A 15,917-nucleotide genomic window follows, 5' to 3' on the forward strand; every position below is an offset into this window, starting at 1 on the left:
GGCAACAAATCAATGTCTCTCCTTCTCTCTCTCTTTCATTCTCTCTCTCCCTCCTTCCTTCTGCCCCTCCCTCCCACTCTTTCTGAAAATCAATAAAAAAAAAAATCCTCCATTGAGGATTAACAAAACAAAACAAAAATCAAGGTTTAGTTAGTACAGTTGAATAATTATGCCCTTAGTATAGGTGCATTGCTTGACCAAATATTCCATGCTAAAACATAACTAAGTGTAACAAGTGAATTTTCTCATATTTTAAGAAAAAAAAATTCCCTTCATTCTTGACCTTCAAAAACTTTTAAAATAGCAGTATCATCTTAGGGGGAAAGGTTACCAGTAAATATTCAACTGTTATATGGCTTCAGGAAGACACCTGAAATACCCATTTATTAATCACCATTAATTATGCCAAATTCATCCCAAGCAATGACCATTTGTAAATTTACAAGTGCCAGTGAGCATCCACTAGAAGGATGTGGGACATTCCCAGTGGAAAAAGCAGATGCAGACAGGCTAATGGAACTTGCAGGCAATGGCAGGTAGTTCAATTTTGGCTTCAAGAAAGCATCAATTAACTGGACTAAGGAGATAAGATCCAACCTAGTCTGGAGAAAGGCTTGTGCGATTCTGAATGCCACAATGAGGAGCCTGCAGTAGACTTGATATACTGCAAGGAAGCACTGAGCAGTTACAAGTGGGGGAGTAAATTGGATAGAGTTATAATACACTAGAGGCCCGGTGCACAAAATTCACGCACGGGTAGGGTCCCTAGGCCTGGCAGGTGATCAGGGCTGATCAGGGCCTTCCTTCCCCTGGCTGCTGGCTGCCTGCCAGGGCCTTCCTTCATCCAGCGCCACCCCCTGGTGGTCACCACATGTCATAGTGAGTGGTTGAACTCCCAGCCGGTCGAACTCCTGAGGGACAATTTGCATATTAGCCTTTTATTATATAGGATAGGACACATCAAAATTTGGAACCAATGGTTTCAAACCTCTTCCAGTGGCCGAAGGGAGCAAAAACCTGAGTACTATGGACAGAAGGAACAGGAACAGAAGAGAAAGACAAAGAGAGCATACAGAGTTGTATCAGTAGCTAGCTCTGGAATGAGGAAACTGGAGTATAAACCACTCAGAGGCTTTATGCCTAGACTTGGGGGAAGAGCTTTGGGCCATGCACAGAAATAGGCAAAGGAACTTAAGAGCTGGACATCCCAGGTGATCTCCTCACCTCTACCCCCACTCCCAAGTCTTAGGGAAGGAATGGGAGAGAGGAAATGACTGGTGAAGGAAGAACTAGATGATAGAGTAATTTAGGGCCAGCACCAAGTACTCCTCTGAGGCTTCTCATCTTCCATGAAAGGATCTTAAAAGTAAAAGTAAAACAATATCCACAAGTGGAAGGAGCACTATGAAGAGATCCGTGGGTTGAGCACATGAGCTTAAGGAGATTAAATTATTTCTATTATTTCTATCCTACACAGTGGCCAGGGGAGGAGGTTAGGTTATTGGCCAAAGGTGTAAAAAGTGAAAGACAAAACCAAACAAAAATACTGAAATCCCAGTTCTTCTAGGAGAATTGTCTTGCATGTACATAATTCTGCCTCCTATTCACCATACAGTTTAAATTCCTACATAAGGACAGAATCAATACTTGATCATTCTATTCCCCCAAATTGTGGGGCAGTATGTTAGAGAATTAACTCTTTTTTTTTAAATATATTTTATTGATTTTTTACAGAGAGGAAGGGAGAGAGATAGAGAGCTAGAAACATCGATGAGAGAGAAACATCGATCAGCTGCCTCCTGCACATCTCCCACTGGGGATGTGCCCGCAACCCAGGCACATGCCCTTGACCGGAATCGAACCTGGGACCCTTCAGTCCGCAGGCCGACGCTCTATCCACTGAGCCAAACCGGTTTTGGCTAGAGAATTAACTCTTAAAGACACTTACCATCACACTTATAAGCATTACATGAACACATTTAATTAGTTAACTGATGATTACGATGTCAAAAGAAATCAATCATTGATTAAAATATTTTTGGAGTTACCTAGAATCAGGCAGTGCCATCCATTTTCTGCTTTAAAAACACTCTGTCTCTCTTGCTCTGTCTGCCTCTCTCTCACACACAGACTCACACACTCAAGCACCCATACACACCTTTTATCTTGAAAGTTGAATAAGCAAATCCCAGCTTACACAATTCTACAGCACACCTCAAAGCCCTGATACAGTAATTCCAAGTAATTCTAGCTTTTGTTCCCTTCTGTACAGGGCTCATTATACCAACACTCCTGCAGATGGTGTCAGAAAGGTGAAGTGTCAAATCCACAAAGGGGAGACCCCAACAACTCATTGCTACTGCAATATCAATCATTGCTGGTGGGTTTTACTTTTATCTCCCTCTCTCCTTAGTTATCCCGACTCACACTGTCAGTTCAGCTAGAATATTTCACCTACACCTCACAATATGCCGAAAGGAAGTAGACACACGCTGTGAAAAGCTGGTAATTTTATTGGGTTCCTTTACCTTTAAAAATCTGTTACTTGGTCAAGTCTGGTTTCTGGGCTCCTTTTTTGCAGGGAAATTGAGGCAAACATTTTTATGTGGTCCTCTGGTGCCTGCTCTGTACTCCAAGAATTATATACACAAGGATCATTAGAGTCGTGTTTCGCCCATTAAGATATAATAACCGTCAGCAGGGACAAAAAGCAGATCAGTATCACAAATTCAAACTAACAGGCGCACATAAAAACTATGCGCCTGCTCCGGGCACATGCACAGGGTCAGGGTCTCACACAAGAGGTAAATCCCCCCTCCCGTTTGCAGACAGCTTTGCACAGACCAGGGTAAGCAGAAAGAACACGCAGGAATTCTCAGCCCTGCAGCCACTTTTAACCCTGAACACTTCTATCCCCGAGCGCACCTTGTCCAAATAAACAAAGGATGGCTGCTCGCTGTTTGAAGGGCTTCTAATTAGTAAAAAAACAAGCAGTTACTCACAGGAGCTGATTTTTAAAAATATATATTTTTAATGATTTCAGAGAAGATGGGAAAGGGAGAGAGAGAGAGATAGAAACATCAATGATGAGAGAGACTCATTGATTGGCTGACTCCTGCACGCCCTATACTGGGGATGGAGCCTGAAACCCAGGCATGTGCCCTGACTAGAATTGAACCGTGACCTCCTGGTTCATAGGTTGATGCTCAACCACTGAGCCACACCGGCTGGGCAGGAGCTGATCTTTTTGATTGAAGGAGCACCTCCGGGCAAGAAACAGGGGAGACTGAGGGAGGAAGGCACACGTCCTAGTCGGTTAGATTAGCCAAAAGGAATCTTGTCATCCAAGGTGTAGAAGATGTCACAAACAGATAAGACTGGGTCAGTTTACCAGCCTTGGCTAATGTTGGCTTTTAAAAATAAGCTCTATGTAGCCTGCTTTGTTCTTCTTTGTATTTCCTTAAGTAGTTGACAGGCTACCTTACACAAAGGGGGATTTTAATAATCATTTGCAAAAGGAGTAGCTTTGTTTTCAGCCCAGGAAAGCAAAGATTAATAGGATTATTTGATTTATGAATAGAAATTATTTTGTTCATATTGTTAACTTCCAAATAGGCAATATAATACTTAGCTGTTTTTGCCCAAATTACTAATATTTTTAGGACTTGATAAATACTCAATTTGTAAAGAAAAGGGACCAGAATGTGGAAAGTAAAATAAAATAAGAGGCCATGGGTTTTTAAAACTGTCAGATAACCTGTCCCTGAAAACTACCACAAACTAATCTCCGTGACCTCTACCAAGGAAAAGGCAAGGGTGTGGGAGTGTGGACGGAGGCAGTGGAGAGTCTGAGAGATGAGGAGAGGCAAAGCAGAAACATCTTCCAAAGTCTCACTCCCAACAACAGCCCATCGCTGAGAGGAAAGACCAAGTTCCTGACAAAACCGGGCAAAAGTGAAAACAAAGGGAGGAGCATGGAGGTGGGTCAGGACAGGGGCTGCACAGAACCTGCCCCCACTGAAGGACTCTGTAACCACGCCTCTTCACAATGTCATAGCTCTCTCATAACCTTTCCTTACTATGTCTCACTTTTTCCCCACTGGCCACTACGCTACGCCTCCGATCGGCACCAGGCACGCCTGTGTAGACAAATACGCACAAAGCCTCGCTCTGCACAGACAAGCAGATGAATGCTGAGGGCACCCACTATTAAGCAGCTTAAAGGGATCTCTGTCCACTCCACCAGAAGGTGGGGACAATAGGCAAACCTTACTGGGGGGGGATTAATACTTAATAAATTATTAGCCAGTATTTATCGGGAGCTTCCTATGTGCCAGGTATTGCTCTGTTTTATATTTAATCGTATAAAATAGATGCTAGTGTGGTCCCTAGTTTTACAGATGATGGTGCTAAGACATGAAATCACACAGCTTGGTTTCCAAAGCTCAGTTCCATAAACACATTTGCTAAACTAGAGTATACTTCTTCATCCCTTCAAAAGTGTTAGCCAATAAACGATCACTCCACCTAAAACCTTCACCACCTGAAAAACCACCACACAGACAACTCAGTTAACCAACTACCCACAATGTCTACACAGAGGCCTTGGAATACGGCATCACAGGGCTTTGTGTTAACCAGCAGTCTCCCAGAGGGGGCCATATATGGCCCCTGCCACAGAACTTCACTTACATATGCTTCACAACCATAACTTCCATTATTCAGTTATCACTAATAATTAATTCAATTTGAATATGCTGTCTCAATATGTGGGATAATATGATAAAAATTCAATCTGTTTAGCTATTTGCAGTTATTCGAAATAATCAATATTGCAATTTTGCTATAAAGTCATAGCAAAAAAATACTAAAAAGGAGAAATCTGGAACTTGAAAAATCATTATCTTAAAATGAAACAAAATATAAATGTAAAAATAAAATATAATAGAAAGACTTATTTTCTTGAAAAGATATTAATAACTGCAACTTGACACTGCATGCCAGAACTAAGAAGGGAAGCAGAAGCACCAAGAATGAAGAAACACAAACAAAAGTTGCCTTCAGACACACAAAGAATAAAAATTACCCAGGGAATATACGTCACAATCTTATCTACACTGCGGAGTGCCTGCTGGTGCTAACTTAGTCGATACAGACCTTATTTGGGGCTTTGGTGGAGACAGGAGGCAAGTGTAAAGGGCACAGTGAGCAGGAGCTGGCCGGAAGGTGGAAGAAACAACCCCAAAAGGCACACTTATCTAATCTCTTCCAAAACCTCAAAATCACTCAATCTTATAAAGTAAAAACCCCAATTCTTGCCCAAGTCCAGGCATGTACTATAGGCCTGGAGGTGCCCAAGGTGCCATTTTATAGGTGCAATTAAAATTGTCCATGGTTCAACCTCAAAGCAGGGATACGGCCTAGCATTCACACCACTTCCCCTCCTTCCTCTCTCTCTTCTCTGTAGGGCAGTGGAATGAGAAACAGTTTGGGTTAAGCTGCTTCTGTTCTTCCATTAGTTCTGGTTCTTTTAAGCCAAAATTACATTCCAGGCAGATTGGATGGTCTCAGCCAGTGCCTGAAGGTAAAGTACAAAGAGCGGCCACCCTCTGCTCTCTGGATGCAGCTCGGAGTGAAGGAATGTACAGTGGTTCAAACAGAGGTGGGCGGACCCCGGCTCCTCAGGTGTTTTAGACTCAGTGGGAGGATGAGAAAGGTGGGAGAGGAAAGGGCAGCATTAGAACTACTGTTTATATTTATCTAAAGATTTTTAAAAAATTGAGCTCTGCCGATATTTAATAAGTTGATTGACCCTGGCAGCTTCATTCAGTATGTCCGCAGGTCATGACTGCATGTCACCTTGGGTGGGCAAAGGCCTTCATACGTGCATCCTCACGTGTTCTTTTACTTTCAACATATTGTGATGGGGGAGGGAGGCAATTAAATAAAGGTTTCTGATTCTAAAATCTGGTTTTAACTAAATTTGACAAAACAAACAAGTTGGCTTCAAAAGGTTCCTGGAGAGAAACCCCAGATTGAAGATAATCCATCAACAATAAGAAAATGACAGAGCAGACACTTTGATTGTTAATACAAGTTCTTCATCAGCTATGGAACGAATTAAAAGCAAGGACACTCGAATCAGATTTGCCAAGACTCTGACCTCCGCAAGCCATAACAGAATTTATCAAGGGACTGTTTGAAATCTGGGTTTAAGTCCACTATTGTTAAGAATGAGCCTTCCCCTATTTATATATTGCGCCTTGAGATATTAGCTAATGAGAACCCAAAGCCATCAAAATTAGCAAGATATTTAAATTATTATTAATCTCAATTAATATTTTTGCATATACTTCAAAATGTCAATATTATTTCTGACACACATTTACACGATGTACACATTTTGGAAAACATACCCTGAGGAGCAGGCTCTAAAACTTTTTATTGATATGAGTATGTACTATGTAGTACAAATTTAGGAGACCAACTGCCTTTGAGAATAGGGTCTTCTAGGCTAGAATCTCAATGTTCCTCAGGAAAGTCCCAGACAATCATGGTAAATTTCAGAGGCCTGGTTACATTTATTCTGTTTAGCCCTGGCCGGGTGGCTCAGGTAGTTGGAGTGTCATCCTGTCCACAAAATAGTTGCACATTCCATCCTTGGTCAGGGCACATATGGGAGGCAACAGATGTGTTTCTCACATCAATGTTTTTTCCCTCCCTCTAAAAATCAATAAAAACATATCATGGGGTGAGGATTAAAAAATTAATTATGTTTTAGACAACTACCATAAACCTTGACAGATATTTCTAGAAATTGTTAGGCAAAAGTGAGCAAAGTCCAGTGGGCATTCTCAGATCTGGGGTTCAGACTCTGGGCATATAACTAACTGGCATCTTCTTACATTTTAATTTAAAATTTACATTTGAAATAGAAAAATAATCTTTGATGCTGCTGCACTCCCAAACTGAGATTCTGGGCTAGTAGAAACTAAACTGAAAAATGTTTTATTTTGATGTTAGATTAGATGTTATAAATATAAATTCTGAGTGTACGGGAAATTTCCAAATGAGTGCCAGGAGGTTTCTGGCACCCAGTCTGTTGCAATGCATACGGAGGTTTATATCAAGAATAGTCAACAGCAATTTTCCATCCCCCTGGGAGAAGAATAAGAGGAAATCACTAACGTGGAATGAAAACACTAATTTGCAATCATGCAGGCAGTAACTGTGTCCAAGGATGCCAAAATGCTTTTAAACGCAAGCCATCCAGTTTAGTGGATGGATGAAGTAAATCGCTTATTTAGAGCCTCTCCTGGACCACATACAAGTGCTGTGGGCAGTACGGTCAGTCTCCTGAAACCACTCTTCCTCCGTGACTAAGATCCTGCCTTAGCCATGCGGGGCTTTAAACTGCAGGCAGTACTAGATTTGGCTTTCTCCTACAAGATGCCAATTCCATCTTGGGTAGAGAGACACAAGCAGAGGCCGTTACCTTTCTGGGGATGTTATATTTCTAACCTAGCTCTATCTACTTAGCATTAGGCCAGAATGTTCAGATGCTCTTTGAACACTTCAGCTTAAATATATGCAGTAATTTCAGATCCAAATAATCCAAAACAGAATTGACCTTCCTGCTGCTACCCAAGCTTTTCCTCCTCTATTTCCAGTTTATGTTTTCGACATCATTATACATATGCTTGTTAATGCCAGAAACACAAGGTACATATAAGACTTCTTCAACAATGCTTGCATCTGATATGACTAATTAGCAATTCTCTCTCCAAATATCCCTTATATAGGGTCTCCTCCTCTAAATTTCTACAGACACAATCTTAGTTCTGGCTTTTATCATTTATCTCAAAAATCACAATCCTAACCCTGGCCGGAGTGCTCAATGGTTAGAGTGTCAGACCCTGCACTGAAGGACCTCAGGTTCAATTCTTAGTCAAGGGCACATGCTTGGGTTGCAGGCTCAATTCCTGGCCCTTGTTGGGGTATATGCAGGAAGCAATCAATCGATATGTCTCTCTCACACCGATGATTCTCTCTCTCCCCCACTCCCTTCCACTCTCTCTAAAAATCAATGGCAAAAAAAATCTTCGGGTGAGAATTAACAAAAAATAAAAAATAAATCCCAAGCCCTTTCTAACAGATTTATCCACTTTCAGTACTTTTTTTTTTGTATTCATTCAACAGACACTTGATGATCATCACCCAGGTGCCAGGCACAGTACAAGGTGCCAGGGACAGCAATGACAATCTCCCTGTTGTAGAGTATATTCTAGAGAGGAGCATAAATGAGAACATAAGTAGATGAACAAAAAACTATTAAGTGCTGTGTAGAACAGGAGAGAATTAACTCAGGATGACTTAAATTAGGGAAGGGGTGTCTGGAAAAGTATCTGAAACAGAGCAAACGGGCAGTGCAGTTCATTTGAAATGTGCTGTGCCTTCAAAGAATCAGAGGAAGGGATGGACATGGCCCTTTGAAGGAATGAGCGGACCACTGTGGTGAGAGGGCAGTGAGAGGGAAGCAAGCACAGTCAGCTGCAGTAGTGATGCGCTCTGTGGTCTTCCCCAGCCTGAAAGGTATTTCTGCACTCAAAGTCAGACCACAGCACTGCCCATCTTCAATGCTGTCTCCCTGCTACTGACGGGATAATGTCCAACTTCTGTGTGTTGAGACTCAGAGCCTCAGTGCTGGATGCGATGCCTTTCTAGCCCTGTGCCCTGAAACAGTCACACGCTCAAGCTGGGCGTCCTTTACACATGCCTCCTTTCCATTGCACAGGCTCCTGTGTGTGTGATGACCATCGTTTCACCCTCTAAGACTCATCTGAAGTTTTGTAGGAGGAGACAAGACATTGCTTTGTTATTTCATGGGCAACTCTATTGTAATCTTGGGCTGCTTTTTACATCGCTCTCTCCATCCTGTGAACTCTTGAGAATCTTAGAGTCTGGACCTCGTATTGTGGTCATCATGGTACCTGATACAGAGCTGGCTTCAAAACATGTTTACTGAGAGAAGGAGGGATGGAGGAAGGGAGGGAGGGAAGGAGGGAAGAAAGGAAGTTTTGTCCAAATGCACTAATGGAATACACAACATTCAGATTCCATCTAAGGTTCAGTTTCTTTTTTAAATTAAATTAAAAAAAACATTTATTGACTGACTTTTACATATGATATATTAGCCCAATTAGTTGTAAATGATGCTTAATTAGCAGAGAACTTCTTCAACAATGCTTGCATCTGATATGACTAATTAGCAATTCTCTCTCCAAATATCCCTTATATAGGGTTTCCTCCTCTAAATTTCTACAGACACAATCTTAGTTCTGGCTTTTATCATTTATCTCATAAATCACAACCCTAACCCTGGCCAGTGTTGCTCATGGTTAGAGTGTCAGACCCTGCACTGAAGGGCCTCAGGTTCAAGCAAAAAATGGAACATGACATAATGGAAGAGACACTAGCTCTCTACTTGCAGCTTTAAGACTTTGAGGTATAGAGTCCCAAATTTCACTTCTTGAGTATACACTACGGCCAGCATCTAGTGGACAATGGAGAAATGCCCACCCTACAAATGAGAACAAGGTTTCTTTTTAAGACTTGAATCAGTAAAAACTGGATCACCCATCTGTGGGAGGTAATTGTGGACTGAAATACCCCAATCTATTATCTAGGTGACCAACCTGTAATCTCAGCAGAGGGGAAGAAGGCATAAACAATATATAATGCCAAGAGGAGACAACTGACATGGAGGTGATGATGAACAGATATGATAAATATTTTCATCACGACAAAGGAAAATTCTCTAAGTCAGCGGTTCTCAACCTGTGGGTCGCAACCCCTTTGGCGGTCGAACGACCTTTTCACAGGGGTCGCCTAAGACCATCCTGCATATCAGATATTTACATTACGATTCATAACAGTAGCAACATTACAGTTATGAAGTAGCAACAAAAATAATTTTATGGTTGGGTCACAACATGAGGAACTGTATTTAAAGGGCTAGAAGGTTGAGAACCACTGCTCTAAGTGAACACACTGGCTGTGTGGTTTATACATTGGCGCCTTACGAGTTTGAAAAGTGAAAGTTAGTGCATTTGTGCAGTGGAAAGATGAATACATGACCAGGAGGCTGAAGAACAGTCTCTGAACTGTGGTCATTTCACAACGGTTGTCGTGCTGTGCGACCTTGCCTGGCTGCCAGCGGGCCTGCCCCAATCAGATCTCACTGCAGCCACACACCCCACATTAAAACAAATGTTTTAGGCCAATGTCAGCACAGGGAGTCCTTTCATCAGGATGACAACACAAGGCCAAGTGCATTCCATTCACGACCAGACATGGACTCAGAATGAAATGTAACTGACATAGCCCGGCTCCTAAGTGACCTTCAGATGCCAGTGTCAGTCAAATGACTCTAAAGAAAAATTAAGCTCAGGTTATAGTGCCGTATTCATCTGGAGTGCATTACTAAATGAAGACATGAAATGGAGCTTAGGAGCCAACTCTGTGGTGGATTTCAGAGGTGCCCGGAGCAGGAGGAAAGGAAAATGGCGCCCACGCGTCCCAGAAGTATGCAATGCTACAAATGACGTTTCTAATGTTCAAATGTTAGTTCACTTATGCTTCTCATAAGTATATTCTTGTCCAGAGTAGAATATTGGAAAGGTCTCTTTACATGACTCACAATGGGCATTCAATCCACAAGGCTTATGGTCCTGAGTTGGTGACTGGACTACCATGTGGCTGGCGTGAATCTTACCCACATGGCAATCTGCTGTCCTACAGCAGGACATGCTGAGAAAGAACTGAATACAGTCTAAGGTGCTATTGCCAGTGTGAAAGCTCATATCCTGGGTAGTGCTCTGCACCCTGGTGGTGAAACCACGCATGCTTGGCTTCACCAGGCTTCTGAAGAATGCTGTTGTTTAGGACAAGACTCTGCCACTGAACATGGAAGGACCGTTTTCTGACTTCAATGACCATAAAAAATGTGAGGATCCTGGACACTTCCCTGCTGATAGTTTTCTGTTTTGTTTTATTTTTTCATTTTTCCTTTGTCCTAGCATCATAATTTCCTGGTATGAATTTACCCAAAACTCAGTTCTTCTAGAAGACCTAATACCTAAAGTTACTAAAGAATTCCTTTCTAATTCTGATGGCTGACATTTTTTAAGCCATCCTCTGCCTCTAATTCAAATCAATTACTGCAACATCTTTGCATGTTTAATATTCATAGTTATGTATTTAGTTCTACTCTTAAGCTTAAATACTGAAAATAGACAGCTTATTTGAATATATTTTTTATTGATTTTAGAGAGGAAGGAAGGGGGAGAGAGAGATAGAAACATCAGTGATGAGAGAATCATTGATTGGTTGCCTCCTGCATGACCCACACTGAGGATTGAGCCCGCAACCCAGGCATGTGCCCCGACTGGGAATCAAACCCTGACCACCTGGTTCATAGGTCGACGCTCAACTACTGAGCCATACTGGCTGGACCTAGACAGCTTATTTGAATACTCTGAAAACTTTTTAGTTTTATGTGGAATTTTTAATGTTTGCAATAAAGCAAAATGTTAAGACCTTAACAAAGCTCCTTTGAGAGGAATAGTAGTGTGTGAAAGTATCATAAGCATTTTTTAGTTCAAGACCTATGGGAGTCTTCTGCTGGCTACCAAAGCAAAATAACTTTGAGGCAACACAGACTGAAACCTGGGTAGTGTGGTTTGAGAATGTCTCTACTGTTAAACTCATGCTAAATTCTACTGAAAGTATCTACAAGAGATTGTATTACTACTCAGAAAATACTGTCAGAGACATGTTAAAATAACAATTTATAGCCCTGGCTGGTGTAGCTACATGGTTAGTGCCAGCCTACACACCAAAGGGTCTCAGGTTTGATTCCTGGCCCTGGTCGGGCACCTGTGGGAAACAACCAAGTCTCTCTCTTTCTCACTGATCTCTCTCTCTCTCTCTCTCTCTCTCTCTCTCTCTCTCTCTCCCTCCCTCCTCTCTGTCTCTTCTTTCCCTCTCCCTCTCCATCTCTCCTTTCCACTCTCTACAAAGCAATGGAAAAAATATCCTTGGGTGAGGATTAACAACAGCAACAGCAACAATAACAACAACAAAAAGATTTACATTTAATTGATTACTGAGAAAGGGGAGTATTATTTTAATGCAAGACGAAGATTTCAAAAAGCAAAATCGCTTTTGGTCAACTTTTCTACTAAGAATAATATATACAGGTAAAATTTCCTCTTTAAATGTCTCATTTCAAACTGAGCCAAAGACAACCAAATTGAAATAGTGTCATTTGAAAAAAAGAAGGGATTAAGAAACAATAACAGAACAAGTAGATGAATCAAAGAGTTTCAAGGTCCTTGAGAATATTATCTTAAGCAAAATAAGTCAGAAAAAGCTAAGAACCATTTGATTTCACTCATGTGTGGGATATAAAACTGAAACTCAGACACAGACAACAGTATGGTGGTTAACATAGGGAAGGGGAGGGCATGGTAAAGGGTGAAGGGAACCAAATATATGATGACGGAAGATTATTTGACTTTGGGTGGTGGAAACACAATGCAATATACAGATTGTGTATCATAGGAATGTACACTTGAAAACTATATGGCCCTATTAACTAATGTCACCCCAATACCTTTTATTTAAAAAAAAGAAAGACAAAGAAAGAAAAATAGAAAAAGTGTTTCTCCAGAATAGTGTCCCAAGTAATGAAGAAATGATGAAATTTGTATATTATTATTTTGAAAACTTCTAATAAAATAATGAATCTAGGTAAAGATCATTAGTGCTCGCTAACATCATAAAGAGACGACCAGATATGATGTACTTCTTGACAGAATATTCAATAATATATATAACGTATTTTCCCCCCACTCAGGTTAAGTCTCTAGAGCAAACTGACAGTTTACAGGAACCACAGGGGACAGAAGAACACAATAAAAACATGGTAATACAATCAGCAAATCTCGTGGGAAACTCCACAGGACAAAGTGACATGGTTTCATCAAAATATTAATTACAAAAGGCAAAAAAAAAGATGGATGGTAGAAACTTTTAGATTAAAAGAAACGTGAGAGACACATCAAAGGCAATGGATAAAATTTGTTTGGATCCTCAATCAAACTAACTATAAACAAAAGGATGAATCAGTGAGTATACAGACAATCAGGGAAATTAGAACTACTACATATTTGATGATCTTGAGAAATCACTGTAAATGTTTTCAAGTACATGATAATGTCACTGGAGGTATGCTTGAAAAGTGTCCTTGTCTTTTAGCCATGTACTAACATTTTTAACAGATGAATTATGTCTGAGTTTTGCTTCATAGTTGGTGGAGAAAGAGTGTTTCAGATGAAATAAGAGTAAACTGATTGTTTTGTAGTTGGGCAGTGGGCACATGGGATTCACTGTGGCATCCTAACTTTGTATATGTTTGAAATCTTTCACAATAAAATGCTGAAAAAAATTAAAGTTTTGGCGAAAAATGGTAGAGAAGACTTACCCTGCTGGATATCCTTCATTTCTAAATGCAAACTAGATATCAAGATTCCCACAGTTTGAGATCGTTTTCCATCCAATAATTTGATGATCTGGAATTTAAACATAAAATTAACACAAGCTCAAATGACCATTCAATCTTTCAGGAGTATATAAAAAAATTAAGATTTTTAGATACTCTGATTGTTGAACTAAACTGACACTATAGTTACTCTATTTTGATAACCCTTTAATTTAAAAGTAACTTATCCACAACTAAAGATATTACAGAAAATAAAAAAATACACCACCCCAAATTCCACCAATCTAATACAAGCACACAAAATCTTTATAATATTGGTATATCTAAACAATGAGAAATTATTCAAACATAAAGTGATGATTCATGCCACAACATGGATGAACTTGAGAATATCATGCTAAAGGAAAGAAACCAGTCACAAAGGCGATATTATATGATTTCCACTTATGTGAAATGTCCAGAATAGGCAAATGTATAATAGAGACACAAAATAGATTAGTGATTGCCTAGGGCTGGGCGTGTTGGGGGAAGTGGGGTCAACAGCTAAAGGGTTCAAGGTTCTTTGGAGGGTGATGAAAATGTTTTAAAATTTATTATGGTGATGGTTGCATATACCTGTGAATATACTAAAAACCACTGAATTGTACACTTTAAATAGATAAATTGCATGGTGTATGAATTATACCTCAATAAAGATATTTTTAAAAAAGAGAAAAAATCTTTATAATATCGTTCTCTAATCTTTTATTCAAACACATTTTAACTAAGTTGTAACTGTAATATATGGAAATTATATATATAACTTTTTAACTTATCATTGGCATATTTTCATTTGCTACTTTTTAAAAAGAATAGTTTGTTTGTTTGTTTATTTATTTATTTATTTATTTATTTTCGAGAGAGGAAGGGGAATGGAAAGAGAGAGAGAGAAACATTGATGTGAGAGTGCAACATTGATTGGCTGCTTCCTGCATATCCCCTACTGGAGATTGAGCCCACAACTTTGGGCATGTGCCTTTGACTGGGAATCGAACCAGCAACCTCCTGGTGCACAGAAGGATGCCCAACCAACTGATCCACACTGGGCTTCATGTTGCTACTTTTTAAGTCTCTTCATAGCCTCCATTCTTGGCTGTGTCATCTGCTCAGTGGTTTAGGGTAAAGTTCACTGTGATCTTGACTCAGTAGTTTATCAGTGATATGACCTCAGAAAAATGACTTTACCACTAGGTATTTAACTTCTTCATCATGAAGCAGTGCTGACCAACTTAGCTTGTACATTTATTCTAGAAATTAAATGACAATGTGTGTAAAGCCCCTAATAAAGTTCTTGACATAGATTATTTAAATAAATTTTCCCTGTTTTGGAGAGTTAGATTGCTTCATATTTGTATTACTATTAATATAAGCAAGATAATACTTTGCACATAAAGCTTTAATTTTAAATTATTTAAATTTGTTCCTTTATAATAACACTAGAGGCCTGATGCACGAAGATTTGTGCAAGAATAGGCCTTCCTTCCCCTGGCTGCCAGCACCGGTTTCCCTCCGGCACCCAGGACCCGGGCCTTCGCTCTGGCCACCACCTCCCGCCTTCGCTCTGGGCCAGCCACTGCCAACTTTGTCGTGAAGTGACGGTCAATTTGCATATCCTGTCTTTATTAGATAGGATATGCATATCAAAACTTTTAAAAATTTTTAAAGAAACTCCAAGTACCTCACTGCCAATTATTTCAACCTTTATGACTATTCCATAGAGCAGCGGTTCTCAACCTGTGGGCCGCGACCCCTTTGGCAGTCAAACAACCCTTTCACAGGGGTTGCCTAAGACCATCCTGCATATCAGATATTTACATTATGATTCATAACAGTAGCAACATTACAGTTATGAAGTAGCAATGAAAATAATTTTATGGTTGGGTCACAAAATGAGGAACTGTATTTAAAGGGCCAGAAGGTTGAGAACCACTGCCATAGAGAGTTCTTCATAGTTTTGTTTCCTCTAATCCTAGTAAGCCAAATAAGTTCCTAATAACATATCACACAGTGGTCACTAAAGGAAAAAGGTTATCTTTTTTTTCATGGGGCATGGCTACAAAAATCATTATGACATGCACTCAAAACATCACCAAATCTTGTGGGGTTTTTTTTTAAAGCACTTTCTTCGGTAAAATACAAACTAAACATCTATGCTTCCTCTCCCACCAAGGTACATATAAGCTTACCAAAATACAGTGAAGACAAGATTAAACAGTAACTAGCACCTGCTTGTATATTAGTACTCGACTAGCTGAGCTGTTTGCTGGTTGAACAATAAGAGATACCATGAGTTTGTTCCAACTAAGGTTGTCTA

General features: G+C 40.1%; 1 protein-coding gene across 3 annotated transcripts in view; it reads right to left on the minus strand.

Moving 5' to 3' along the window:
• FMN1 (formin 1) overlaps positions 1-15,917 on the minus strand; it is a 387,832-nt gene that overhangs the window by 157,486 nt on the left and 214,429 nt on the right. For all 3 annotated transcript variants that reach the window (XM_070425545.1, XM_070425561.1, XM_070425554.1), the window contains one exon: positions 13,547-13,634. In XM_070425545.1, coding sequence (XP_070281646.1) covers positions 13,547-13,634 — 88 coding nt within the window. The remainder of the gene's footprint in view (positions 1-13,546; positions 13,635-15,917) is intronic.

Source organism: Myotis yumanensis, unplaced genomic scaffold (genome assembly GCF_028538775.1).
Source record: "Myotis yumanensis isolate MYYU_CA2020_CCGP unplaced genomic scaffold, mMyoYum1.0.hap1 SCAF_1, whole genome shotgun sequence".
In the NCBI taxonomy this organism is placed as follows: Eukaryota; Metazoa; Chordata; class Mammalia; order Chiroptera; family Vespertilionidae; genus Myotis; species Myotis yumanensis.